This window comes from Chiloscyllium plagiosum, chromosome 9 (genome assembly GCF_004010195.1).
Source record: "Chiloscyllium plagiosum isolate BGI_BamShark_2017 chromosome 9, ASM401019v2, whole genome shotgun sequence".
Taxonomy (NCBI): domain Eukaryota; kingdom Metazoa; phylum Chordata; class Chondrichthyes; order Orectolobiformes; family Hemiscylliidae; genus Chiloscyllium; species Chiloscyllium plagiosum.
Window position 1 is genome coordinate 81,088,662 of NC_057718.1, and position 26,808 is coordinate 81,115,469.

At 39.1% G+C, this 26,808-nt stretch overlaps 1 protein-coding gene across 10 annotated transcripts in view; it reads left to right on the top strand.

The window, feature by feature from the left end:
- The window catches only part of LOC122552980 (protein quaking), a 563,704-nt gene that overhangs the window by 151,053 nt on the left and 385,843 nt on the right, over window positions 1-26,808 (top strand). For all 10 annotated transcript variants that reach the window (XR_006312579.1, XM_043696323.1, XM_043696324.1 and 7 more), the window contains exon 2: window positions 2,393-2,535. Coding sequence is in view for 9 of the 10 variants with exons in the window: in XM_043696323.1 (XP_043552258.1) it covers window positions 2,393-2,535 (143 nt within the window). In the remaining variant the exon portion in view is untranslated. The remainder of the gene's footprint in view (window positions 1-2,392; window positions 2,536-26,808) is intronic.

Consider the following 26,808-nt stretch of genomic DNA (forward strand, 5'->3'; position numbering starts at 1 on the left):
AGTAAAGAAACCTCTGACATCTGTCCTATATCTATCACCCCTCAATTTGAAGCTATGCTCCCTCATGCTAGCCATCACCATCCTAGGAAAAAGGCTCTCACTGTCCACCTGATCCAACCCTCTGATTATCTTTATATATTTCATTAAGTTTGCCTCTCAACCTCCTTTTCTCTAACGGAAACAGCGTCAAGTCCCTCAGCCTTTGTCATAAGACCTTCCCTCCATACAAGGCAACATCCTAGTAAATCTCCTCTGATCCATTTCCAAAGCTTCCACATCCTTCCTCTGATGTGGTGACCAGAACTGCACACAATGCTCCAAGTTCAGCCACACCAGAAATTTATCCAGCTGCAGCATGACCTAATGGTTCCAAACTTGATTCCTCTCCTAATAAAAGCTACTGCACCGTATGCTTTCTTAACAGTTCTATCAATCTGGGTGGCAACTTTGAGGGATCTATGTACATGTACACAGAGATCTCTCTGGTCATCTACACAACCAAGAATCTTACCATTCGCCCAGTACTCTGCATTCCTGTTACTCCTTCCAAAGTGAATCACCCCTCAGTTTTCTGCATCAAACTACATTTGCCACCTGTCAACCCAGCTCTGCAGCTTATCTACGTCCCTCTGTAACCTACAACATCCTTCGGCACTATCCACAACTGTATTGACCTTAGTGTCGTTTGCAAATTTACTAACCCATTCTTTGACATCCTCATTCAGGTCACTTACAAAAGTGATAAACAGCCCTGGTCCCAAAACCGATCCTTGCGGTACATTGCTAGTAACTGAACTCCAAGATGAACATTTCCCACAACCACCACCCTCTTTCTTCTTTCAGCTAGCCAGTTTCTGATCCAAACCACTAAATCACCCTCAATCCCATGCCTCCGTAGTTTGTGCAGTAGCCTGCCATGGGGAATCTTATCAAATGCCTTACTTAATCTATCAAGACAGGTTTAATTCTGGAATCTGACTTGAGCAATGTTACCATTGGATAGGATCAGAAGACTGGCTGGAATGTAGTGCAGTCAGCAAGAATAGATGTCAATTGAGAGTAATCAGTTGAAGATTCTGATGAATCCCACCATACAACAGGTCAAAATGTGTTTAGACTGTGCAATCGCTTGTGTTAGGCTAACTAATATTTTTTGTTTCGATTTTTACTGGTATTTCTGGTGATTCACCCTAACCCTATTTTTTCCGTAGGCGTAATTATTTCTGTTGTATGCTTTTCTATAAAATGTCGCATGAAACGCAATTATGGCATTATAGAAAAACTACTTGTATTATATTAGCATCAGGAAGGCTGGGAGCAATGTTTGCATGGTTAAACTCCAGAAACTAAAGTTGCAAAACTAGTGTCTGCAGTGTTACTTCAACTTTTCATTGATTTCTGTTAACTTTACTTTTTGTAACAATTCTCATCTCAATTCTTCAATCAGCAAATAATTGGGAGTTAAGCGCCTCTGGAAACATGTATTGAGTGCAGAGCTTGAATGTTGCTAAAAAATGTGACATGCTATTGAAAGTATTTGTCTTAAATTGGCTTAATATCATTCCTAGCCCACTTGGAATTGTTCATCAAATGCAATCCAGTTGCAGAGTCACATCCAGCATGACACATTGCTTTCTAAGATTTTCAAATATAAGCTAGTTAAGTACTGTCAGTATCCTACCATTTGTAGACAACAAAAGGGAGGTATGTTCTGCCTGTAATTGTGATGTAACTAGCACAGGATGCTGCCGTAATGTGCCACAAATAATAATGTGGTAACTGGATTTCTGTGCTGATGTGATGTCATATGTGTACTAATAAATATTGCCAAACAACACATTCTTTTGCCTGTTCACAATAGACAGAGGACTGATTTGTACTTATCCAGCCTCTGCCAACAAAATTCAAAATGCAATGTCTAATGCTAAATGTGATTGTAATTGAACAACATTTGGTGAAAAATCCCAATTGTGCTAAGAATTAAACTAACAACCAATTTAAGAGTGTAACTGAGGCCTAGAAAGTGGCTCACTTGTGCTTGCTCGAAGCAACATATATTCTCTGCAGTCTATAGGAACATGTCCAGGCATTGAGATTAAGATGAATGAAATAAAAAGTTATCTTATTCATCCTCTGTGGCACATGTTGATTAATTAGTCAATTTTCCAACTAATTATCACTCCTACCCTTTACTCATGCAATGTAAGTTACTGCTCCCTTTGAAATTTGGGATTTTTGCTTGTGTCCTAATGAGTGAAAAATGAAAAGTTTGGCATGTCCTCTTTTATCAGTAATATTTAATTTTTTTTGAATTTCTTATTTTTTAGCTGAGTATTTACATTCTTACATCTTTAAGATTTGTACATTTTTCCTTCCTCCTTTTATTTTGCAGAAATCAGCAGAGTGCGGAAAGATATGTACAATGACACGTTAAATGGAAGTACGGAGAAGAAAAGTGCAGAATTACCTGATGGTGTAGGGCCTATTGTACAGTTACAAGAGAAGCTTTATGTACCTGTCAAGGAATATCCTGATGTAAGTATATGCTTCAACTAAAAATTTTCATACTATTCACAAAAGGAAAACTTTTGAATCCATTTATATTGTCCTGGAAAACTTGTTGTCCTTGAAAGTTCTTGACCAACAAAACTTACAAATATGTGAGACTCATAGCATAAGTAGAAGCTAACTGCCAGGCAGGAGGCATTATTGGTCATAATGAGAGCTGATCTCTAAATCAGCCTTAGAGCAGATTAAGCAGGAGATCAAAAGTTGCTTCAAACTGTTTTGGCTCAGATTCATTTATGAGAAGGGTGCCAGCAAGATATGATAGAATATCTTTGTAAAATCCATTGCTTTTTTGCTTTTGTGTACAGAGGTTACTGCTGGAGACTGAAACAATGCTTCCATAAGATATTGAGTTGTGTGGAGAGTTGAATAGTGAAGAGATAATATGTGGAGAGACATGTGAACAGACTGGGGAGATGATTTTATGAGCAACATATGGTATCTACAGTGGACAAATGTAAAACTGAGACAAGAAAGGGAAATAAGTGAGGTTTAAAGGTACAACACAGAAGAGGAATCATGGATATTGTTGGGCTCAGTGAAATTAATAATAAATGATTCATAGTCAAATGGATAATGCAGAAATTCCAGAAGGTGATTGTGTATGCAAGAAGATGGTATAACCACATCTGGAATGTTGTAAATGTGAGAAAAAAAAATCACCTGAAACTGATAATGGAGGATTCTGTATTGTTTAGTTAATAAACTTCATCCTGACTTGCTTACACTTTAACATCAGGGTACAAAACCATCGGCTGAAATTTGGAAGAAAATACATTGACAATGCACCAATTTATCAACTTTATGTGGACCAGAATTTATAATATTTTGGATCATACTTTGTGAAAGCAGATAGCATTTAGCAAGGGGAATGACACAACATTTAATGCAGTGATTTATAAATGGATAAGAGTACTTGGAGCAGGAGTTGATCTGCAGAGCCTGCAATTTCCTATGTTTCTACAGTGTTCCATTTTAGGCTCTGATCTGCAACTAGTTTTCCTTTGTTCATGCCCCCAGTGTCCTCTGATTTACTCAGACAGAGTGATACTTTTAACATTACCTGACATACAAGCCTGCTCCTCTTTTTTACATTAAAAATACATACATCAAGGTGAAATATTTGTCAATGACTAACAACACTGTATCTGACGATATTGTACACACAACAACCTCGACTATCCAAATGAAACGGGCAGAGAATATTTTGTCTGGATAATTGATCGTTCGGGGAACGTTTTTACGGGACCTTGAGATCTTGTTTGGATAATCTGAAATTCGGATAATTGAGGTTGTTCATTACACGTTTCCTAATTGTACATTAGTTGTCAAATGGGACAAGCTCTAAATCCTTTGATTTTGAAAGCTAGCTTATACATCCTCTTGCAATCTTCTAAACAAAATTAGCCAGGTTTCCTGGAGCATATTTTGACAATGAAGAACCCTGTTTGGTCAATTTGTTCATCATGTTGTCAATGTTCCAACTGTTGCACATTGTGCTCAAAGTTTGATATGATCACCATATTTGTCTCTGTTGTAAATGCCATAGGTATAAAAATAAAAATATTATAAGTATTAAATTGGAACCTGGGAACAAGCATTGGCTATTGGGCCTGGCTAGTCATTTTAATTTGATCATATCTGATGTGTAGTTCACATGTTTTTATCATCCTTTTATCCCTTGATACATTTACTTAGCAGAAATCTATCTGTTTCAATTATGACACAGCATCCACTCTCTCCACAGGAAGACAGGTCCAGGGTTCTTCGACCATTCATGTGGAGAAACATTTCCTGATTTCACTCCTGCATGGCTCTGCTCTAATTTTCTATTGCTATTCAGTATGGTGTCGGAACTTTGTGGAAAATTGTATACCTCCTCTATGGCTTGTTGGAGGTGGAGAGCATTTTTAATTGGTGAGAGGATGGCATATTCACATCCTAACTCTTTTTGTTAAAATTAAATCCAGAATGGGAAGGCCCATAATTGGATTTCCTGTTTTAGACAAGTACAACCAATTCAGGACCTCATCCAACTGCTGATGCTGTGTGGGCCTGTTACAACTTGGGAATACAGCAAACAAATCTGTGTGGATTACTTATGGAATACCAAGCTCTACAGTGACCCCGATGACTCTGTAAAAGCCTGTTATGTGTATTTAGCATTGTATATATGGGTGTTTTGTTACTCATCTCTGCACCAATTTTATGCGGCAGACTATTGATACATTTGTCTTCAGCACATGATGTAATCTAAGAAAAAATAAAACACAGAACTGTGGATGTTGGAGATCTGAAACAAAGACACATTGCTGGAGAAACTCTAAGTCTGGAGGCAGCTGTGGGACGAATTAGCATTTAGAGTCTGGTGACTGTTCATCAAAACTCATCTGATGATGATTTGCTGGAATTGAAACATTAATTCTGCTTTCTTCCCACAGATGCTGTCAGACCTGCTGGTTTTCTTCAGCAATTTTTGTTTTTGCATATAATCTAAGAAGTGAGTTCACTGAAACTTGATCAGTTGAGTCTAATGGTTTGATTATTACTGGGACCTAATTTTAAGAGGAGTGGATTTCTATGGATAAATGAATGAACAACATAATTCCTTTTTTGTTCAACTCTACCTCAAAGTAGAATTTTCATCCATTGATGTGGAAGAAAGAGGAAAAAAAAACTCCAATTGATTACTCTGTTGCTCTGTTATAGCTTTATAATTCAGCATCTGAAATGTATTTTACTTCTTTGCATGAAAGTTAACATGTTTTTAAAATGATTTTTTGGAAATTTTTTTTTACAAAATTACAAAAACAATAAACAACTCATCTATATAAATACAAACAAAACAAAACTACACTCATGTGCAAGATAAATAGTCCAGTAGAAATAATATTAAAACAATTAAATAACCCACAGCTCACCACAATGAAACAATAACTGCCGACCCTCAAACCATTGAATGTAACACCCACATTTAGTCGAAATTTTTCCTCTCGGGTTACCAAGTTCACTAAATCATAGCGTCATGCCTACACAAAAGCCCTAATTAAAATGGCAGACAAGTCAGTGTCTAGATAATCCAAATAGCGTTGCCATGTCTTATAAAAAATTTCAGTTTTTTGGTGCACAATATTTGTAAGAAAGTCCAGGGGAATATGTTTCATGATTAGCTTACGCCAACCTGATAGGCCCAGGGGTTTTCAGACACACCCAATACATCAAAATATTTTTCCTTGTGCAGAACGTCTGTGGCAGGGCCACAGACAGTGAGTGAGAGTACCAGTACTTATTTTACACTTGGAGCGCTGAGGATATTTCGAGAGACAGTCTGGGGCCAGATGGACCCTGTGAAGAATCTTCAGCTGCATGACATCGGTCCTCTTACAGATCAAAATCTCTCTGGCATTTTCACAGATATCCTCCCATGTCTCAAATGAAATCTCAACTCCTAACTGTCACTCCCAGACCTCTCATACTCACTCAATATCATCCAAGGACCATCCTCCAACAGATGATAAAGAGTACTAATTGAGAGAGTGCTCTTGGCATGAAGTACTATCTTCTCTGTATCGGATTTGTAAGAGTCAGTCAAGAGCATGGTTCCTTTTTGAATAAAATCCCTAATCTAAAAAAAACAAGTAAGGATAGATAATCCCTGCTAGATAATCCATACTCGCAGTTTATTTAGTCAAAAAACATCAATGTTTCGCCGTCACCTAAGTCACCCAAACAGGAAACTCCCCAAGCTGCCCAGATTTCAACTGGGGGTCCACTATCCCTGGCCAGAGCCCTGGCCTACCAACTATAGATATATTACCTCACTCTGCTGCATTGCCCTCCACACGTTGATAGTATTAATAATTATTGGATTACAACAGTACTCCGCAACGGTTCTCATTTTTTCAAAGAACAACTAGCTAATAAGGGGACACTTTACCTGGGAGGCCTCAATATCCAACCGTATTGATGCCAGGTCCTCTCCAGCCCAGTCGCTGCAAGGTAAAAGGGAGCTTCATTGATACCTTCTCGTAGTCTCAAGCAGGTGCTGCTGCTTCCCCTTCTGTCGCTTCCAACTGGCAGAGTAAGAAATAATGATCCCAATAACATAAGCCTTAGCAGTCTCCATTGGTGGCTAAGTTGCAGTGGGTCACAGCTCTTCGGTCCACCTTGAATTCCATGCTCTCTGACAGCAAGGAAGGAACTTTGCTTTGCGAAACACAGGTTGAGCATGGTAATAGGCCAGGCAAATATCTGGCTAGGGAAAAGACAGGTTACTAGCCATATCAGAATTAATGACCAAGAATGCTTTAAACTCATTAGAAAAGTACTTGACCTTACTGTCCTTGAGGATAAAGGGGTCCATTTGCCAGTGCTATGAACCTGCTACATTGCCCTTAATCTTGACCACTCAATATACTGCTGCGTGATTGGAAATTCCTAATTGTGCAAGGCATCACCCAATCCCAAAAAAAAACACAGGAGCTCGGAAAAGATCAATCATAATATGATACATGTGTGGATTAGAAAAAAAGCGTAAAGTCCCTTCCTGTAGGGCGGAGACACCTCTAAACATCCACCAGTCCCAATTCCATACATAAATTGACTAGTTGCTTAGACTGCAGAGGAAGTTTTGGGGTGCCTTTGGGCATTCTAGCCACCGCAGGATCCATGAGACAATTAAAATCACACCCTTAAATAATATGCTGCAACGCAAGGGCGATCAATTTGGAGAATGCATCTATCAGAAATTTAAGGGGGTGCACCAGGGGACAATAAACATTCAAAATACCATACTCTTCACCATATACTGAGGCCTTAAGCATTACGAACCGCCCATACTCATCTTTAATATGATCTAGTAACTTAAATGGCAGATTCTTCCAAACAAGTATGGCCTTTCCCCTACTTAATATTGAAGGACAAAAAAAACACCTGATCATACCTATCTTGTTGTAATTTCAGATGTTCCTTATCATCAAAGTGAGTTACCTGCAACAGAGCAATATCAACTCACTCCTTTTTAAGACTCGAGTACTTTTTTCGTCTTGACCGGCAAATGACTCCCTTTAATGTCCCAGGTACACCATTTGAGACCACAATTAGCCATTATCCCTAAAACAGTCTCTGAATGCCTGAAAGGAAGAATTCGACTTACAAATTGCTGAGTATAAATTAAGATAGACTCATGGAGCCTAAAAACTACACACACTGAAACAACTACACCTAACAAACTAACGGAACTTTAAAAAAATTGCATCTACAAAAAAACAACAAACTAAACCAAATACAAAATACAAAAGGCACTTAATGGGGGACTCTACCCCCTGCCTTAGGGGGCACTTACACATCTCCCATACACTTCCATAACTCCTTCCAACTTGAGCCGCACCGCAAACTCAAGCAAAAGAAAGAAAAAAGGTAAACAGAGGAACTTTGATTATCTGAACGAGATGGGCGGGCACTGTTTTCGGATAATTGATTATTCGGTTAATTGATTCAATGCCTGTCTTCTGGGGCATGGAGTTTTCTGAAGTTTCCTTTTTCCTTGCTCTGCCTGCCTTGCTCCCTCTCTCTGTCTCAGGGTTTGTTTCTGAGCAGACACACACCTGTGTGCAAGGGATCTGCAGCATTGCTGAAGCCTCCTGTCTACACCTCCCCCCTCCTCCACCAAGTTCAATGGGATTGACACCACAATCACTTGCTAAGTCCGCTCCCCGTTCAGGAGACTAGGCAGCAGCACACAGTGTGTGTGTGTCCACTTCCGCCTTCGCACACCCTGTCTGACCCGGCCTCCCTGCGCCCCCCACCCCCACCCCCATCAGGCACCCTCCCGAACCCCGTCCGTCCATTCCCAACCACCACTTCCCACCTTCTGGGGAGCCAGACTGGACACCATTACTAAGACTGCTGCTGCCTTTGGGTTAGGGGGGGTGAGTCTCAGAATTGCACGCGCACACTCATGCAGCCATACATGTAACCTTTCACTATAACGTTTTGACAGGTTCCACAGGACAATGTTGGAGAGATGTAATGTTTCTATCGGGACCTTAAGATCATCTTCAGATAATCCAAAATTCGGATAATTGATATTCGGATAATCAAGGTTCCCCTGTATTAACAAAGAAGTTAAAAGTGAGCACTCCAACTATACATTAACCTCAATTAACATTGGAAAAAATGCAACAACACTTTAAGAAAAGGTGAGAAGTACAAAAGAAAAAGAGAAAACATTATTGTCCATATCCTTTCGAACATCCAATTTATTTTAAAGTGTCCAGAAAGTTTTATGCTTCAAGAATCAAATGAGTGTCCAGACCCATGTTAAGTAAAATGAAGCACCGCTGGGTACCTTACAGAGTACTGAATACTGAGGTCCCTTAGTCTTTGCTTCACCTCGTCAAAGGACTTCCTTTTACGGATCACGGCTGCAGAAAACTCCTGAAAGAACATTATCTTGGATTCTTTGTAAATCAAGGCCTGTGGATCCTTCCCCTGCATTCTAGAAGCTTCCATTACTCTCTGTTTGTTCCTGTAGCAATGGAATCACACGAGGACTGGGCGGGGGCATTGGTCCAAACCGGGCCTGCGCGCTGTAACCCGGTGAACTCTTATTGACCTTCACCCGGCCCACCTCGGCTTCCCAACCAAGAAAGTGCGACAGCCAGTCTTCAGAAAAACTTACTGGCTGCTCGCCTTCCACTCCCTCCAACAGCTCGATGATTGGATATTCTTTTTCCAATCTCCGTTTTCGAGGTAGTCAACCTATTCTGTTAAGGCCCAGACCTGCTTCTTGAGGGCCTGGATCCACTCTGTCGAGGACTCAATCATGGTCTCAGATGCGGCAGTCTGCCGTTTAACCTCCTCCATTCGCTTTCCGAGCCCTTCCAGCTTCTGCTTGTGTTTGTGTAGCATGGCCGAGATCGGTTCCAGCCTGGTGCGACTTTCCTTGATCAACGCCTCAGTCATCTCCCAGAGCTTCACAGACTCTGCAGCCAAGGTCTGTTTGGTAAGTGACTCCAGTGGAGTTGCAGAGGAGGCTGAAGTTGCAGTTGCAGTCCCGGGTGTATCCAGTGCTGCCAGAGAATGTCCTGCATGTTGGGATTTACCTGACCTTTTAGTCATCTTCCCTTGCTAAAAAAAAGGTTTGTAACGATTCCACCAATACTTAATTATCATATTTTTCCAAAATATCTTGGGTGGAGGATAAAAGCACCACTTCGCCTGTGTTGTGGTGCAGAGCTCAGCATAACAGACCTTTCAGATCGCTGCCATCTTGGATCCCCGAACATCATCATGTTTACTGCTGTGCTCTCTTTAATTTTTTTGGTGCTGTAATATTGTTCAGTACTGTAATTTTGCAACAATGCTTTGCAAGTTAACATTTTAGGTGCCTTTTCGTAAGTTGACCAAAAGAATTTATGTTGTGGTGTTCTAACAATGTGATGATAATCTTCCCTCGCATTAAAAAATTCTTTTGTTTGGATAAGCATTAATGATCTCCTGTTCTTGGGAAAGATGAACAAAAAATGTCGCCGTTTGACATATAACCACACCCATATCTTTAGCTTCTAATATATCTTTTTGTATCTCTACATTTCCTACACTTCTGTGTTTAATTAGTATTACATAGCAGCGTTAAAATATTTTGTTTTTTCAAAGCTCTTCTTAAGATTTCTTGAGACTTTTTGATTTTGGAATGAGTTTTTGGTTTTCAGGAGTTACTTTTTCATGCTCACTAACTCATTCATTTGATGATACAGTCCCTTCATCACAGTACCTTCTGTATGTAAAAAAAAAATTATTACAGCATTATAAATTGAACAATCTCTCTGGTTCTGAAAAGTTAAGTTTCTGTTATATCTCAGCAAGCATATACTGCAATCTTTTGAACTGAATAAGGTTGCATGATCGCAAGTTTCTAGGACTTGAAATCTTCATTTCCTTTTCCTTCTTTTGAAGGACAATAAATTGTGCTATTATAGATTTGTGTATCTTTGGCACATGGATTTCACAATTGCTAAGTCATATTTCACTTTGACTTTATTCGATTTGAGTAATCTCAAGGAATTGATTCTTCTACTTATTGAAGTTCACAAAGCTGATGCTTTCTACATATATAAAGAGCTGTTCACAAAGCCATCACTAAAAGCATATGAGTCGGCAGAGTCAAAATGGGCTCAACATGCCACAGGGTGACTATTTGGCTCAGTGGTTAGCACTGCTACCTCACAGCTCCAGGACCCGGGGTTGCTTCCAGGTTTCGGTCACTGTCTGTGTGGAGTTTGCATGTTCTCTCTGTTTGTGGGGGGTGCTCTAGTTTCATGTCTCAGTCCAAAGAGGTGCAAGTTAGGTGGATTGGCAACACTAAATTGTCTATGGTGTCTTTAGTTGTGCAGGCTAGATAGAATACGCATGGGAAACGCAGAGTCATATGGATTGAATAAGGGGCTAGGTCTGGGTGGAATGCTGTTGTGAGAGTTGGTGCATACTTGACGGGCTGAATGGCCACTTTCTGCACTGTAAGGAATCTGTGATTCTATATTAATGCATTTATAGTGCAGTTCAACTGGATATTGTCTTGGAAGAGCAAGAATAATCTTAATTATTTCTAGTGTAGTGGTAATTGATGAGTCAATGGATGATGGTCTCATGAACAAAGCAACTATTGTGAGTAAGGTTTTAGAATTAATAAGTGTGTTGGGTCTGCTTCAACCTTCATGAAGAGAAACATATGACATCCAACTTTTTTTTGTCCAAGTTGGAAAGAAATGAAATCCTTTATGAAAATAATACCATCTAAGTTCTTTCTGGATAGGCAGGTAGAAATTCACCATAAGTCTTAGAGTATTTGAACTGGCTATAGAAGCATCCATTTAGGTTCTGAACTTGAAGGTATAGTGTAGAATAAGGAGTCAGCTGATTGAGTGTCACGTATCCAGAAGTACCTTTACTCAAAGGGACATTCTGTACTCTATAATGCTGTGGATTTGCAATTGCTGAAATTGCAAAAAGTGGGAATTGGGAAGGAAAGTGGAGTTTTGAGGTCAAACATCAGTCACAATCTCATGAATGTTGGACCAGGCTGAAAGGGCCATTTGGCCTACTCTTATTTCTTGTACTCTTTCGTAAAGATTTATGTTTTTTACATGTTGAATAAATTTGTTTGAGATACAAACAGATTCTACTTTGCTACGTCTGGGCACCATGGCAAGAGATGTGGGATGAATCTTCCCTGTCACTGAACAACATGGACATTGACGAGAAATTTGGAAAATCATGAAATGGCTCGCGAGGAACTTCTTGGCATTGAGAGCAGAAGTCCCATTTTCTAACCAAATGTCAAATATTGAGATGAGATTCTTGTTAGTGAATGTTGAGAAACTTGTTTGCATGCATTACCATCCTTATAATTTACATCACCTTGACTCATTGATCTGCTGTTTCTCGTTCTCCCACCATGGTTAGAAACTAGGCTAGAACAATTCTGACATGAAAGTCAGAGTGGTTACTTAGAAATCCCAGAGCAGCTGCAGATTGCTAACACCTCACCAGATGTGCAACTGGCCTTTAAGTTGGCGTTGACACAGAATTTCTGGAGGTTCTGACATGGCCTGTTGCAAATAGGAGAATATGGTGAGCAAGGGACATGGTGTGTCAGACATGTTTAGGAAGATAGTGTGAGAGACGTCACTAGGCCTTGCAGAGAGAAATTCTTACGAAATCAGACCAACCAAATGCACTTTTCCAATTTCTGGTAAGATTCAGCCCCTGATTTAGGCAAATATGTGAAGATTCTGCTGGACTTCAAAGGCCAGCCTATGCAGATTATTAAGCACAGAATACCTAAATTTCTTGTTACTTGCCCAGCCTTGACCATTGAATCAATTAGGACATTGGCTTATTATTCCAATAGCTTAATTGAAAGACTCTCAATAATAGATCTGCTATTCCTGCGCCATTATCTAGCCAGGCTTGCTGATTAATTAATAATTGTGGGATAATTTGAAGGCCCTTGGCACAGAAGGCATCAAATGATCAAATATCAGATGTCTTTTTGTAAATCGGCCCATTCCACCAGGAGCTAATCACCAGTCATCTGCCAACTAATGAATACAAGTTTGAGCCTGAGCTGTCCAGATATTAGGCGCCTGGTTTATTCAGAAGCAGTTGGGTTGTGTCACAACATAAGAAAATACTACATTCTTTTGAAGATGATGTAGATGCAAATTATACCTAACAGAGCAGTTGTTTCATATGTTTGTGGTGCAAAATGTTAGCAGCAGCTGCATGCTTTTCTGCAATGCAATCCCTGGATGGGTTTGTGCTTTTACATCCAACCTGCAAGTAATGCAACCATTGAATTGAGCCTCTGACAGGTGCACTTCACTTTTCATCTGTGACCTAAAATACTTACAATATTTTGTCTGCCTTGCCATATATCATGACTGAAATGCAGTATATAAACATGCATTTGATAGCCCATGCCATATGTACAATGGAATGTTAAAAAAGAAAGTTGTCAGAGTCCCAGAGGACTACAGGCCTACTGTCTCTCATTAGAGATGGCTGGTCGTGGTTTAACCTGTGGGTCACTGCACCTTGATCAAGTGGAGAGGTTAAGAAGGAGAGTCCTTCACAGTGGAGTATATTTGTGATGTGAAAGTCAAAATGAAGTTAATTTAACTAGTTTTGTGTACTTAACGAGTCACAAGTGTGTAAAGCTTGCTCAAGGCTGGCAATGACACTTGAATATAATTTAATAATCAGAAATTGGAGTTAGAAAGATCAGGATGGTTAGACACCTTTTGATTCATTTCAAAGTTCTGAAGTCTGAGAACTTACAAACCAATCTGTCAACGTAAAGAAAAAGTTGCATTTTTCATTCATGTGTTTGGAATGATTCTTTGCTTTTCTCTTTCAACTTGTAGTTTAATCCATATTATGTTTCCAGAGAAAATTGTTTCCAAGAGTTTGTGAGACAGCTTATCACAGAAATATCTTCAGTCAGGAACCAAGTAATGCAAACATGTTAATGGAAATCATTGGATTGCCTGTTAGTTACATAAATGGTATATTGTGCTGAACAATGGACTGCAAACACATTAAGATAATTGAACTCACTTTCTACTTTAATCACTGCTCCTTCGTTTTTCATCTTGCATTGTTGTAATGTTCATTATCATAAAGATGAACTCGGACCAAAAGGTCTGTTTCCGTGCTGAGTGACTCTATACATGTAAAGTGGTCACAACAGGCACCAATTTTAGTTGGAGTGTTGAAAAATGTAAAGTTGGTTTTCTGTTTTGTTTTCATTGTGACCTTATTTATAATTTGGCCATCAGTGACCAGTATAATTTGTGAGTTGAAAAGTGTGGTGCTGAAAAAACACAGCAGGCCAGGCAGCATCCGAGGAGCAGGAGAATCGACATTTCGGGCATAAGCCCTTCTTCAGGCTTATGTCCAAAACATCGATTCTCCTGCTCCTCGGATGCTGCCTGGCCTGCTGTGTTTTTCCAGCACCACATTTTTCAACTCTGGTACTCCAGCATCTGCAGTCCTCACTTTCTTCGAGTATAATCTGTGATGTCAGTAAGTAATATTACTCTTCCTTTTAAATATCCATGGCATAAGTTTGATTGTTTTGTTAATATGTCACAAAAGTAACTGGTAATACGAGATGCGTGACTGATCCATTAAAAATGTTTTTTTAAGTACTTTTGTAACTTCCTTGACCCAATATTTATTTGTGTGTTCACTGATTTTTTTTTCCCTTCCAGGCCTTACAGTTAAGCTCTCACAACTGGAATCCAACACTGGTTTTTAAAATATATACATTTTGAACTAATTTTTCTCAATCATAGTGAGAAGTGTAGGCAAATACGGTGTAAAATATATCAGAATCTCAATATTGAAGAACATATTTCTGATGTTTTCCTTAAGGTTTAAACAGCGAGCAGCAACTACTTATTTCCATGTATTTGCATCTGATTCAGCATGCTTTTTTCCGCTACCTATTCTTATACCATTTTTTCACAACTATCAATTCCCTTACTGTCACAGTTCTTCAGTAAATTAACAAATGTTATTACGTCAGCTTACTTCATTATATTTGCTGGAGAGCTCATTTTTCTGTCTCTGTTTAAGTCCCATGCATTGTCTGGCGATATGACCAGTAACACCTGCTTGATCCCATGTGCCAATTTACAGGGTGAAACATTGAGTCTGACTCCTGATGTGTATATTGCGTAAAAGGAGAAGGTCGACCTAAGTGCTAATGAGTATAGGCAAAAACATTACTTCTGGTGCTCAAAAAGTGCCAGCTTTATATGTCTTTTATGCCCTGATCGTAGCATTTTAATCACGTTCTTGAAGTGTTCACCTTGAAATGCATGATTCATAAGTAGACTTGGTTGTGGAGCCTCCTTGGAGAATGCCCAGTTGATCTATCGTTGATGGTCTTAAAGGTATTTATTGTGTTACTTTGCATGCCTTAAGAAGTTTCATTCTGTTCAAAAGCATTATACAGGTAGTTGTCACATTCAGATATAGGAGTTTTCTTGAGAGCATTCCAATTTAATTAGGAAGCTGAATACATAAATTGCAGAAGGATAATATGGATTGTATAACATGAGGTTTTGAGTAAAGGCAGTTTTGCAGCCATCCAGGTAATTGACCTGTGTGAGAAACATGATGAGTTCTATATATAAACTTTAATTGGTCACTTGGCAGTAACTAATCCTGCTTGAGAGATATAACTGACATTCAAAGAGGTGCTATTATTGCAGATAATGTAGTCATTTGAAGGAAGAGTCTGATGGAACCTAACAGAAACATGCTCACTGTTGAATTTTCGAAGCATAAAATGTTTTGCTTTTAAAAATGCTTATACCCAATAGAAATATAGCTCTGTTACTTATCGTCAGATTTTCATGAAAGCGGCACGAACTGTGCAAAAATATAACGTTCTGAATATGTAAGTATCTACCCTTTCCAATGTAATTTATTTTTGAACCTTTGTATCGAATCTCATAAGTATTATAGCAAAGAAGGAAGCCATTTAGTCCATCCTGTCTCCTGACCAATTCACCCAGTGCCATTCCCCTGCCCTCACATTGTAACTGTGTACACTGTTCATTTTTCGATACTAATCCAATTCCCTCTTGACACTTTCAATTGAACATTGCCTCTGTCACATTCTTGTGGCTTTTTCAAATCTTAAATAGTCTGTGAATTAAAAAGATTTTTCCTCATTATCTATTTCCTCCTTTTCCCAAGAGCTTTAATCTGTGCCCTCTTGTTCTAGATATTTACTCTACTTCTCCTTTACATGATTTGGAGATGCCGGTGTTGGACTGGGGTGAACAAAGTTAAAAATCACACAACACCAGGTTATAGTCCAACAGGTTTAATTGGAAGCACACTAGCTTTCGGAGCGTCGCTCCGAAAGCTAGTGTGCTTCCAATTAAACCTGTTGGACTATAACCTGGTGTTGTGATTTTTAACTTTCCTTTACATGTTTCTCTATTGTTTCTCTATCGGCTTTCTCCCCAACTTACTGCCCTTCAAGGAAAACAGCCCAACTTTTCCAGTTTATCTGTGCAACTGAAGTTGTTGATCCCTGATACCATTCTCCTGAATCCTCAAACTTTTTGTGAAGCCTTTCTGTGATTGCACATTTCCTAATGTATGACCATAGAATAGATGCAGTACTGCAGTTCAGGCCAGACCAATGCTTTACAATTTAAACTCCTTACTCTTGTACTCTGTGCCCCTATTAATAAAACCTAGGAATATTATATGCAACCTGTCCTAGCACCTTGAATGACATGACCCAGATCCCTCTACTCCTGCACTCACTTTGGAATTGTCCATTTTACTTTATAATGCATGTGTTCTTCTGACTCAAATTTATCATTTCACATTTCTGTATATTGAATTTATTCTTCCAATTGTTCTTCATTTCACCAACTTATATATTTCTTTAAATTCAAAACTATTTTCCCCATAATTCACAATGCTTTCAAGTTTCATATAATCCAAAACTTTTGAAATTGTGACACTCCAATCTTCGTTATGAATTATATATCAGAAAGCATTAGGGCCCCAACATAACTCCTGGGGAATGTTGCTGTATACCATTCTCCAGAATGACAAACTGCACTTAACTACAACTGTTTACTGTCACTCTGTCAATTTCATATCACATGTTGCTACTGTCCCTTTTATTCCCAGAGCTATAACTTTGCTTACAAGTCTTTTGTACAGTATTGTATCAAATACTTTTTAGAAGTCCATATGCACCACATCAGTAACATTATTTTTGCTAATCCCCTTCATTATGTCTTCAAGGAAATCCCCAATAACAAAGCTAAACATGATTTGCCCTTACACATCCATGCTTACTTTCCTTACTTAATCCATATTTGTTGAAGAGACTAATTTTGTCCTGGATTATTGTTTCTAGAAACTTTTGCCCCACCTAAGTTAAACTGACTGGCTAGTAGTCGCTGAACAGTTCCTTAAACCTTTTCGAGTTCTTTGGTTCTCTGGCATTACTTTTGGGTCTACAGAAGACTGGAAGATTATGGCTAGTGCCTCTCCAATCTCTACACTCATTCTCCACATTTTCTTGCATGCATCTCATCTGGTCTTGAAACTTTATCAACTGTAAGTGTACACAACCCATCCAACACTACTACCTCATCAATTATAACCCTTCAAGAGAATGAATAATTTTCCCTTTCACCTTGACCTATGTGGTATCTTTCGTGGTAAAGATAACTTAAAAGTATTCATTTAAAACCTTAGCCATGCCCCCTACTCAACACATAAATCTCCCTATTGGTTCTGAGTTAGTCTCATTGCTCCCTTTACAACTGTTTTACTATTTATATATCTATAAAAGACTTTGGGATTCCCTTTTGTATTAGCTGTTGCTTTTTTTTTTCATACTCTATGCTTTTTTATTTACTTTATCAATTATTTGCTGAATCCTCTATATTTAGCCTGGTTTTCAGTTGTATAATCCATGTGACGTCGACCATTAATATGCTTTCTTCTTTTATCATCTTCTCAATCTCTTTTATCATCCAAGGAACTTTCAGATTTATTGTCCAACTTTTCCCCTTCATGGGAATTTATTTTGATTATGTCTGAACCTATATTTTCTTTCCCCAACTTCTGTTCCAAATCTAGCATTATTACCTAATTGACATTAGCTTTCCTTAATTATTCATATTTGGGATTGTTCTTTGTCCTTTTCCATAGCCAGCTTATGATAAATGATCATTGTCCCCTAAATGCTGCTGTTCTGATGATTGATCCACTTGGCCTGCCTCATTCCCAAGAAGCAGGTCTTGCAATGCTGTTTATCTCAATGATCTGAAAAAATATTCTTGTCTTAAATTTTCTTGAATGCACTCTAAGAACTCATGCCCCTCTTCTCTTTACATTATCATTTTCTTAGTCTATGTTTGGATAACTAAAGTTCCTCTAACTGTAACTATTATATAATTCTTGCAGTTCTATTATTTCCTTACAGGTATGTTTCTTCACATTTTTCAACTTGTCTGTGGCCTAAAGATTACACTAAGTAATTTAATTGTACCTTCTTATTCCTTAGTTCTAAAAAACCAAATTTGTGATCCCTCTCGGACTTACTCTCTATCCAGCACTGCAATGTTATCGTTGATACTTGCTGCACCACCTTCCTTTCTTCCTTTTCTCGTTTTTGTTGAGCATGTGTTATTCGGGAATATTTAATAGCCAGGCCTGCCCTTCTTTGAGCTAGATCTCTCCAGTAGCAATTATATCATATTTCCACATGGCAACCATGACTGTAACTCACCAACCTAGTTACCACACTCTATGAATTCACATCCAAGGATAATAACCCTGATATAGACCTTGTTACTTTCTCCTTTATTCTGAACCTACTTCGTTACTATTGTATACTGTTGTGCCAGTATTCTGCTCACCTTGGTATCATTCTCTGATATTTCCTCCTGGTTCCTGCTCTCTGTCCAATTAATTTGCATCCTACCAAATGGCATGAGCAAATTGCCCACAAGAAGCTCAGTCTGGTTCTGTTCTTGTTCTGAAACTAACTTGACTTGTCTGGGTCCGTTAAACCCCAGAACCAGTTCTGCTTCTCAAGATTAAAAGCCCTTTCTCCGACATCTTTTCAGTCAGGCATTTATCTGCTTTATCCTTTTATTTCTATATTCTCTTTGTAAGTAATACTGGGAGTGGTCCAGAAATTGCCACTTTTCCTGCCTTTTTTAATGTTCTACTTTTAATGTTCTACTTTTATGTCTGCTTTTACTTTCTACTTTTAGTACTTCTGACCTCGTTCCCTAAATTTCCCTAAATTTGGACTGAAGGACTCTCTCCCATCAGGATGAAGGGCTTATGCCTGAAATGTCGATTCTCCTGCTCTTCGGGTGATGATTGACTTTCTGTGCTTTTTCAGCACCACACTCTCAGCTCTGATCTCCAGCATCTGCAGTCCACATGTGCTCCCTCACTCTTTCTATCTATTTTGTTGCAAAGTGGACCGTAACTGCTGGCTGTTCAACTCCTTGGGTGATCTAAATCTGTTCAGTGATGTCTTGACGCTGGCACCAATGGGACAACACACTGTTGGATTCACATCTATGGCAGAAATGCTGATTTACCCTCCTCATGATTGAAATTCCCATCCCTAATTGCGCATCTTTTTATGTCCGTTGTTCCATACAACTGAGCCATCTGTTTATTCATTTTTCGCACTTGGGCATTGCTAGCTAGGCGAGCGTTTAATGCCCATACCTAATTGTCCAGCGGCAAGTAAGAGTCAACCCCATTAGAGTCATATGTAGGGCAGATTAGAATGGCGAATTTGCTTCTCTAAAGGTCAATAATGAACCAGATGGGTTTTTATGATGATCTACAGTGATTACATGGTCGCTATTAAGCTAGTTTTCCATTGCAGGTTTGATGCCATAGTGCTATTTATTTAGCTTTGGCTGCATTCCCCAAGTGAACAATCATTCTCATCAGTTTTCAGAACTGCTTGGAGGCCAAGAGTAGGCTATTTAGCCCCTTGAATCTTTGCAATATGGTATGATGTTTTTGATGTTTTTATTATTTCCTTGCTTACCCTTGGTCATTCTTCTCTCTGTCCCCATCCCCACCCTCCTTACACTTTCTCATCCCTTGTGGAATATATTTTATTTGGGAGCAATTGAGTATTTCCTTCAACATTTACTCCCACTTATCAACTCTTCTACCTTTTAGTCTTCCTGCCTAATCGACTTGGGCAAAATCGGTTCTGATGCTTATCCTTTGTTTACTCCAGAATGCGAGTGTTCGACTCCAGTTTCTCGCCCTCTACATGAATTTGAAATTCCAGTGTGCTGTGATCACTCTTCCCTCGATGATTCTTTACTATGCCATTATCCATTAATCCCACCACATTACATAATACCAAATCCAGAATTGCCTGCTCACTGGTTAGTTCTGCAACATATTTCACTCAGAAGCAATTTCTAATACATTCAATGAACTGTCCTTTGAAACTACCCGTGACAATTTGATTAATAACTTTCTATCTATTTATGCTGATACCTTCAGGGATCTGTGGACTTGTATGTCAAAATCCCTTTGTTCCTCCAACCTACCATTTATTGTGTAAATGCTTTCCTTATTAGACTTCCCAAAATTAATCACCTTGCACTTATCAGGAATTCATTCTATCTGCCATTGCTTTGCTCAACTTACCAGCTGACTAATATCAGACTATGGCCTGTGACCATACTCCACACAATCAACACAGATTTTATGTCCACTGCAAACTTTCTGTTGCGATCTTATATACTCACTAGTAAGTCGTTAATGTACATAACAAATGGAAAGCGTCCCAGCACCAATCCCTGTGATACACCGCTTGTCCCAGGCTTCCGGGCATGAAAATAACCCTCCACCATTATCCTTTGCCTCCTATTTGCAAGTCAGTTTTGAATCAAGGTTGGTAATTTATTTTGTTTCCCATAGGCTCTTACCTCTTGGAGCACCCTTCTTGTCAACGACCTTACTGAAGTCTATGTAAACCACATCAACTGCATTCCTCTCAATATATTTGGTCAGTTTTTCAAAGAAAGGAAGGCAGATTACTACCTAAATGGAATCAATTTAGGTAAAGGGGCAATACAAACCGATCTGGGTGTTCTTGTACACCAGTCAATGAAGGTAAGCATGCAGGTACAGCAGGTAGTGAAGAAGGCTAATAGCATGCTGGCCTTCATAACAAGAGGGATTGAGTATAGAAGCAGAGAGGTTCCTCTGCCCTGGTGAGACCACACCTGGAGTACTGTGTGCAGTTCTGGTCTCCAAATTTGAGGAAAGACATTCTGGCTATTGAGGGAGTGCAGCGTAGGTTCACGAGGTCAATTCCTGGAATGGCGGGACTACCTTATGCTGAAAGACTGGAGCGACTGGGCTTGTATACCCTTGAGTTTAGAAGACTGAGAGGGGATCTGATTGAGACATATAAGATTATTAAAGGATTGGACACTCTGGAGGCAGGAAACATGTTTCCGCTGACGGGTGAGTGCCGAACCAGAGGACACAGCTTAAAAATACGGGTTAGACCATTTAGGACAGAGATGAGGAGAAACTTCTTCACCCAGAGAGTGGTGGCTTTGTGGAATGCACTGCCCCAGAGGGCAGTGGAGGCCCAGTCTCTGGATTCATTTAAGAAAGAGTTTGGGTAGAGCTCTCGAGGATAGTGGAATCAAAGGTCATGGAGATAAGGCAGGAACAGGATACTGATTAAGGATGATCAGCCATGATCATATTGAATGGTGGTGCAGGCTCGAAGGGCAGAATGGCCTACTCCTGCATCTATTGTCTATTGAAATATATCTGCCAGGGCCCCAGCAATCTCTTCCCTTGACTCAACAACTGCCTCAAATATACCTGACCAGGCCCTGAAGATTTATGCACTCTGTATGCCTGCTAAGACATCTAATGCCTCTCCCTACTTAATCTCCACATGCTCCAAAATGTGACCATCCCAAATGAAATCTGTGCCTTTAATGTTTTCTCTTTTATGAATTGTCATGGATCCGATCAAACCCTCTTCAAAAATAACAAGGTGATAGCCTAGACTCCAACATTTTCTTATTTTCAAAGGCAACTGTAAAGCATTGTGTTCCAGTTGCAATTTGATTCATCCAACTACCAGGCTTGACGCAAGGTACATTTCATTCTTGCACTACAGTTAAAATGCAAACAAAAGAAAAATTGGAATAACTTTATCAGAAAACTTAACAGAGTAATAGATAATTTAACTACAAAACAGCAACTATTCCAATATAGTGATGTTCCATAAGCACACTCTTTAATTCAGTAAAATAGATTGTCTCACATTCAATTCTAGCAGTAGGAAGACAACCCAAGCTTTTAGTTGAGAGCGAGAGGAATAACAGATTCTCCATCCAGCACTCAGAACTTACTGAAAGCTTTTCTAAAATCCTGCTTCTGTGGGAGCTTGACTCCATCTCTTCATGCTGTTTTATTGTTCCAACTTTTTTTAATGTGGAGGCGCTGGTGTTGAACTAACGTGGACAAAATTTTAAAATCACACAATAGTTTATTTGGAAGTACTAGCTTCCAGACCGCTGCTCCTTCACCAGGTAACTAATGATGCAGGATCATAAGTCACAGAATTTAGAGCAAAAGGTCACAGTGTCATACATTAAAACAATATATTGAACAAACCTAGATTGCTATTTCTGAGGGGTATCCATTTAAAACAAGGTTCAAAAATGAAGGTACATGCCTTTTGATAGCATGTACAACTGCATAGTAGGAGACCAGTTTTATTTGTTTATCTCAGCATGAATGATTTAAAAGCATAAATGTGCTATTAACAATCTTACTGAAAGTGTTTGAGTGGTAGAAATAAGTAGCACTCTTTGACAAAAGAGCGTAATCAGGCTCAACCTAACAAAGCCAGCATTGGTCAGCACTACAGGTGGCTCTAACCATTTTTAATTCTGTTCTGTAATTCCTGTCCATTGTTTGGGTCGTGTACTTCTGCCTTGCCAACAGGCTTTTCAAATAGACTTGTTGATTTTAGGGAGTTTGTGATCATTGTTACCTAACACAGGCAGTCAACACTTTATTATAATTTTGAGTGTATTGAGAAGCAGCAGTTTAGATATGGTATATTAGTTAATTAGGCAAAAAAAGAAAATATATGACTGATAACAGATGTGAATGTTTCAGTGACCCTGGAGAGCATTCTGTAGAATGGAGGATTAAAAGCAGCACACTCTCACATCTCAGTGCTTCTACATCTATTTGTGGTGGTCTCTGGTAGTTTTGGGGAGCCATAGTTGCAGTAATCTGTGTTCCTCCCTCGGGTTCATGTAGGGGAACTTTTGTTGCTTCTTGCCCCTCTCTTTTTTAATAGACCTTATTTTGGGGGCTGGTTATCAATGCTATGTCAATCGCTTGTTTAATCAGTCTTGACCAGTGACCACAGGGAAGCTACACAAGTCAGATGACCATCATAACATTGTCCCTTGCCCATTTGAAGGTTAATTTATCATTTTTTCTAAGACCAAGATCTCCTTATTCCTGGTACTCAACATTGATAATGGGGTCAGGCAATATGTGATAAATCTTTGATGTGAGTGAGAATCCTGATTCTTCTGACTTCTTTGTTTTCATGTAGAGAAACGTTTACATTTGCAAAAGACTAGTTACTGATGTGACACAGTTATGTGAGATCTCCAGGTGTACAGGCAATACCAAATATGTCAAGAACCTACCTCTGACGTCTCCTTTATTCCTTCCTCCTCATATCTTCAAACTATGACTTATCGTACCAGTCCATCCTGCCCTGGGGGAAAAGTCTGTGAGTAAACATTACCCTTACAAGTAAATGGTTTATGAAGATCTAGCACTTTCTTCTCAACCAACCTGTGACCAGATTGTATGTTCTGGTGCAGCTTTTTAGCCTCCACTGTGCTTTCCTTTACCACTTCAACAAAATTCATTGGCTTATCCTGTTTTACTACATCCATCTTCCCAGTGCTTTTTCTAAACTATCAACACTGTGACTTCATGTGGCCCACTTTATTACAGTGAAAACACCTGAGCCTTTAACTTTTTTTTTCCCCTTCATGGATTTCCTTTTCACCCTGTGGTAAACTACCTTTATTATCATCAATGCAATCTATTTTTCCCTTATCACCTGAGGATTTCACTTGCCCCCAATTTCTATCCCTTAAAGCCAAACTTTGATTTATGAACCAACTCACAATCATCAGCCATTTCAACTGCTAATCTTGCCTTTTTAAGTCTCTGCTCTTCCACAAGAGTTCTCACTCCTTCAGGATGTGAATTTTTGAACTCCTCTAAAAAAATATATTCTGAGTGTCCTATGTTTGATGTATTTTTAATGCCCTTACCCACCTAACCAAATTACTTTGTTTGATCCATTCAAGCTCAACGTGCATTTAACAGAGCCTGTCCTTAGAGTCCTAAAATGTCTGCAGGCTTCAGGCACTAGCTTATTTACAGTTAAGATGGCTTTCTTCACCCCCTCATACTCTCCAGATACCACCTCATATATTTTGCATATACCTCACCAGCTGTACCTACGAACTTTGTATCAACAATACCCACATGGTCTCCAGCCATTTCATTTGTTTAGCATTTCTTAAATGAAATGAAAAATGCTTCTACATCCTTGCACATGCTTGGACATACTGAAACAGATTACCACCAGGCCTTTGGCTACAATGGACTTGCTCATCCTAACTATCCTCCTCACTAAGCCAGACTTCTATCTTCACCTCCATCCTTTTAGGTCGACTTGTCTGTCTAATTGCCAACTTTTGAATTTCAAACTCTCTCACTTTCTGCTTTTCTTCTCTTTCTTTCTCCCTTTCTTCTGCTTTTTGGTCTGCCAGTGCTATTCTTTCCTTTTCTCTTTCCTCTGCTTTTAATCGTAATTCAAACCATTTCAGTTCCTTTTCACGTTCAAACTGCTTCATCTACAATTGAATTCTATCCCTTTCCAAAAGTTCCAATGGCATCTCTAGCAAATTTATATGTGGAACTCTTGCTGTCATTACCTCCCCTTTTCTCACAAAGGCACCCCCAATTCCAGCTTGTCTGCCAAATCCAACAGCTTTGCCTTACTCATGTTTTGTAAAACTCATGAAGTCGCTTCTTCCAACCCAAGAAAACTCTTAGTGATTGAAAGAGCCCTTACTACTCAAAGCACGCACTGTTTAAACCAACTAAATTCAACCACCGAAACAAAAAATACTACACCTACCACTCGCTGCCTTTGACTCCAACAACCCTAAACTCAAATTGGAATTATAGAAGTATATCCTGACAAGAGCCCCCAGTTGGTTATGAACCAGACAAGACCACCTCAAAATATTTTAAGAAGGTAGCCTAGACTTTAACTTTTTCTTATTTTAAAGATTGAGATGTGAAGTGGGTGTTCCATATATATGAGGCAACTAGTCAAACCGCTCAACGTTTCTGTGTCTTCCAATTGTGCACTCCACAACCACCTGATGAAGGAGCAGCACTCCGAAAGCTAGTGTTTCCAATTAAACCTGTTGGACTATAACCTGGTGTTGTGTGATTTGTAACATTAAGCAAAACACTATTTATTTAAATACTATAGTTAAAATACAGACAGAAGAAAGAGGAATATAGAATTACTTAACTATTGGAAAAAATAACCAAATCATAGATACCGTACCCATTACTAATTAACTGTTCCAATACAGTAACATCTCATAAACACACCTCTTGGCAGAAAGGTAAATTCAGACGCACATTCCTATAAGCCGTTCAGCATTGAGAGATTTCTGAGAACGTCACAGTTAGAAATCATTTAGGATTCAAACAACTTCTCACTGTAACAGCTTAAAAAAAATATAAAACCTGTTCTCAGAGAACTGGCCACTCCCCTTCCATCAATGGAACTGTTTTTTTTTTGAAAAGTCTAAAGACCTCTTAAACTATTGACTTATGTGGGCTGTCATAACTACTTTTGACACCTCTGCCTTTCCAACCCCTCTTTTAAAAAAACAGGATAAAATAACCTTTTTAAAGTGACAGCATTATCACAACCTGGAACAATGTTCTTGGAGGGCATTACTGGTATTTTAGCAATGTCCTTGTCTCTGGGCCAAGAGGCTTGGGTGCAAATCCTGCGTATTCCAGAGGTGTATCATGACATATAGACGTAAAATTTCCAAGAATTGAAGATTGATGGGAAATGGTATTGTGGTAGTATCATTGGACTAGTAATAACGTTCTTGGAAGTCTTTTGTTGTGCAGTGGTAGTGTCCTTGCTTCCAGAAGTGCCAGACCATTGTCTGAACAAATTGATGAAAGAGATCTAGAAAAGATGATTGAGGTTAGTATCCCTATCTCTGGACCAGAAGTCCAAGTTCACACCAGCTCCAGATTTGTCCTAATCACTCTGAAAACTTGATTTAAAAGTACCTGTAAATGAAAATTTGAGGGGTTGTAACATGATTCATCTTTTGTTGAAAGTAGTAGAAAGGAAGATTGGTGGTAGCAGAATATTTCAGCCACCCAGAATCTATTATAATGGGTGTCGCCAACTAGGGGCAGTGAGGATCCTCCGAGGAAAGGGTAAGGTTAGTTTTCAGTGGGTCACCTCCCACTTCTTGATGCCCTGACGTGGGCATCACATTTTACAGTGGGCAAGCCTTTCTGGCCTGGACTTGACCAGTGGAGTCATTGAAGTGACAGGGCACCATGTTAAATTTGTGTAAAGGGTTCAACAAGAAAATTGAGGTGATTAAACTGTTCTTTTTTTGATGGTGGTACTTGTGTCCTTTGAATGGTTAGCTTCTGACCTGGAAGACAAGACCTTTATTAATACATTTATTATTGCACCGAAGTGATATTCTAGATTATATCCTCTCAAATCTGGCCTGGAGCTTGAATTCATCACCTTATGACTTGGGCCAATTGAGCAGAATGCTGAACCTATCTGGGAATGGAATGGAGCAATTCTTTTCAGTTTGAGCTATTTGCTTGAGAAACAGTTTAAATCTTACTGGGATATTGATGAGGGTTCTTTTCAAATTGGGAAAAGTTTTAATGTGTTTATACCAATATGTCTTCTGTTTCAGTCCAAGATATGAACAACATTATTTGACAAACCACTATCACAATTATATTTGT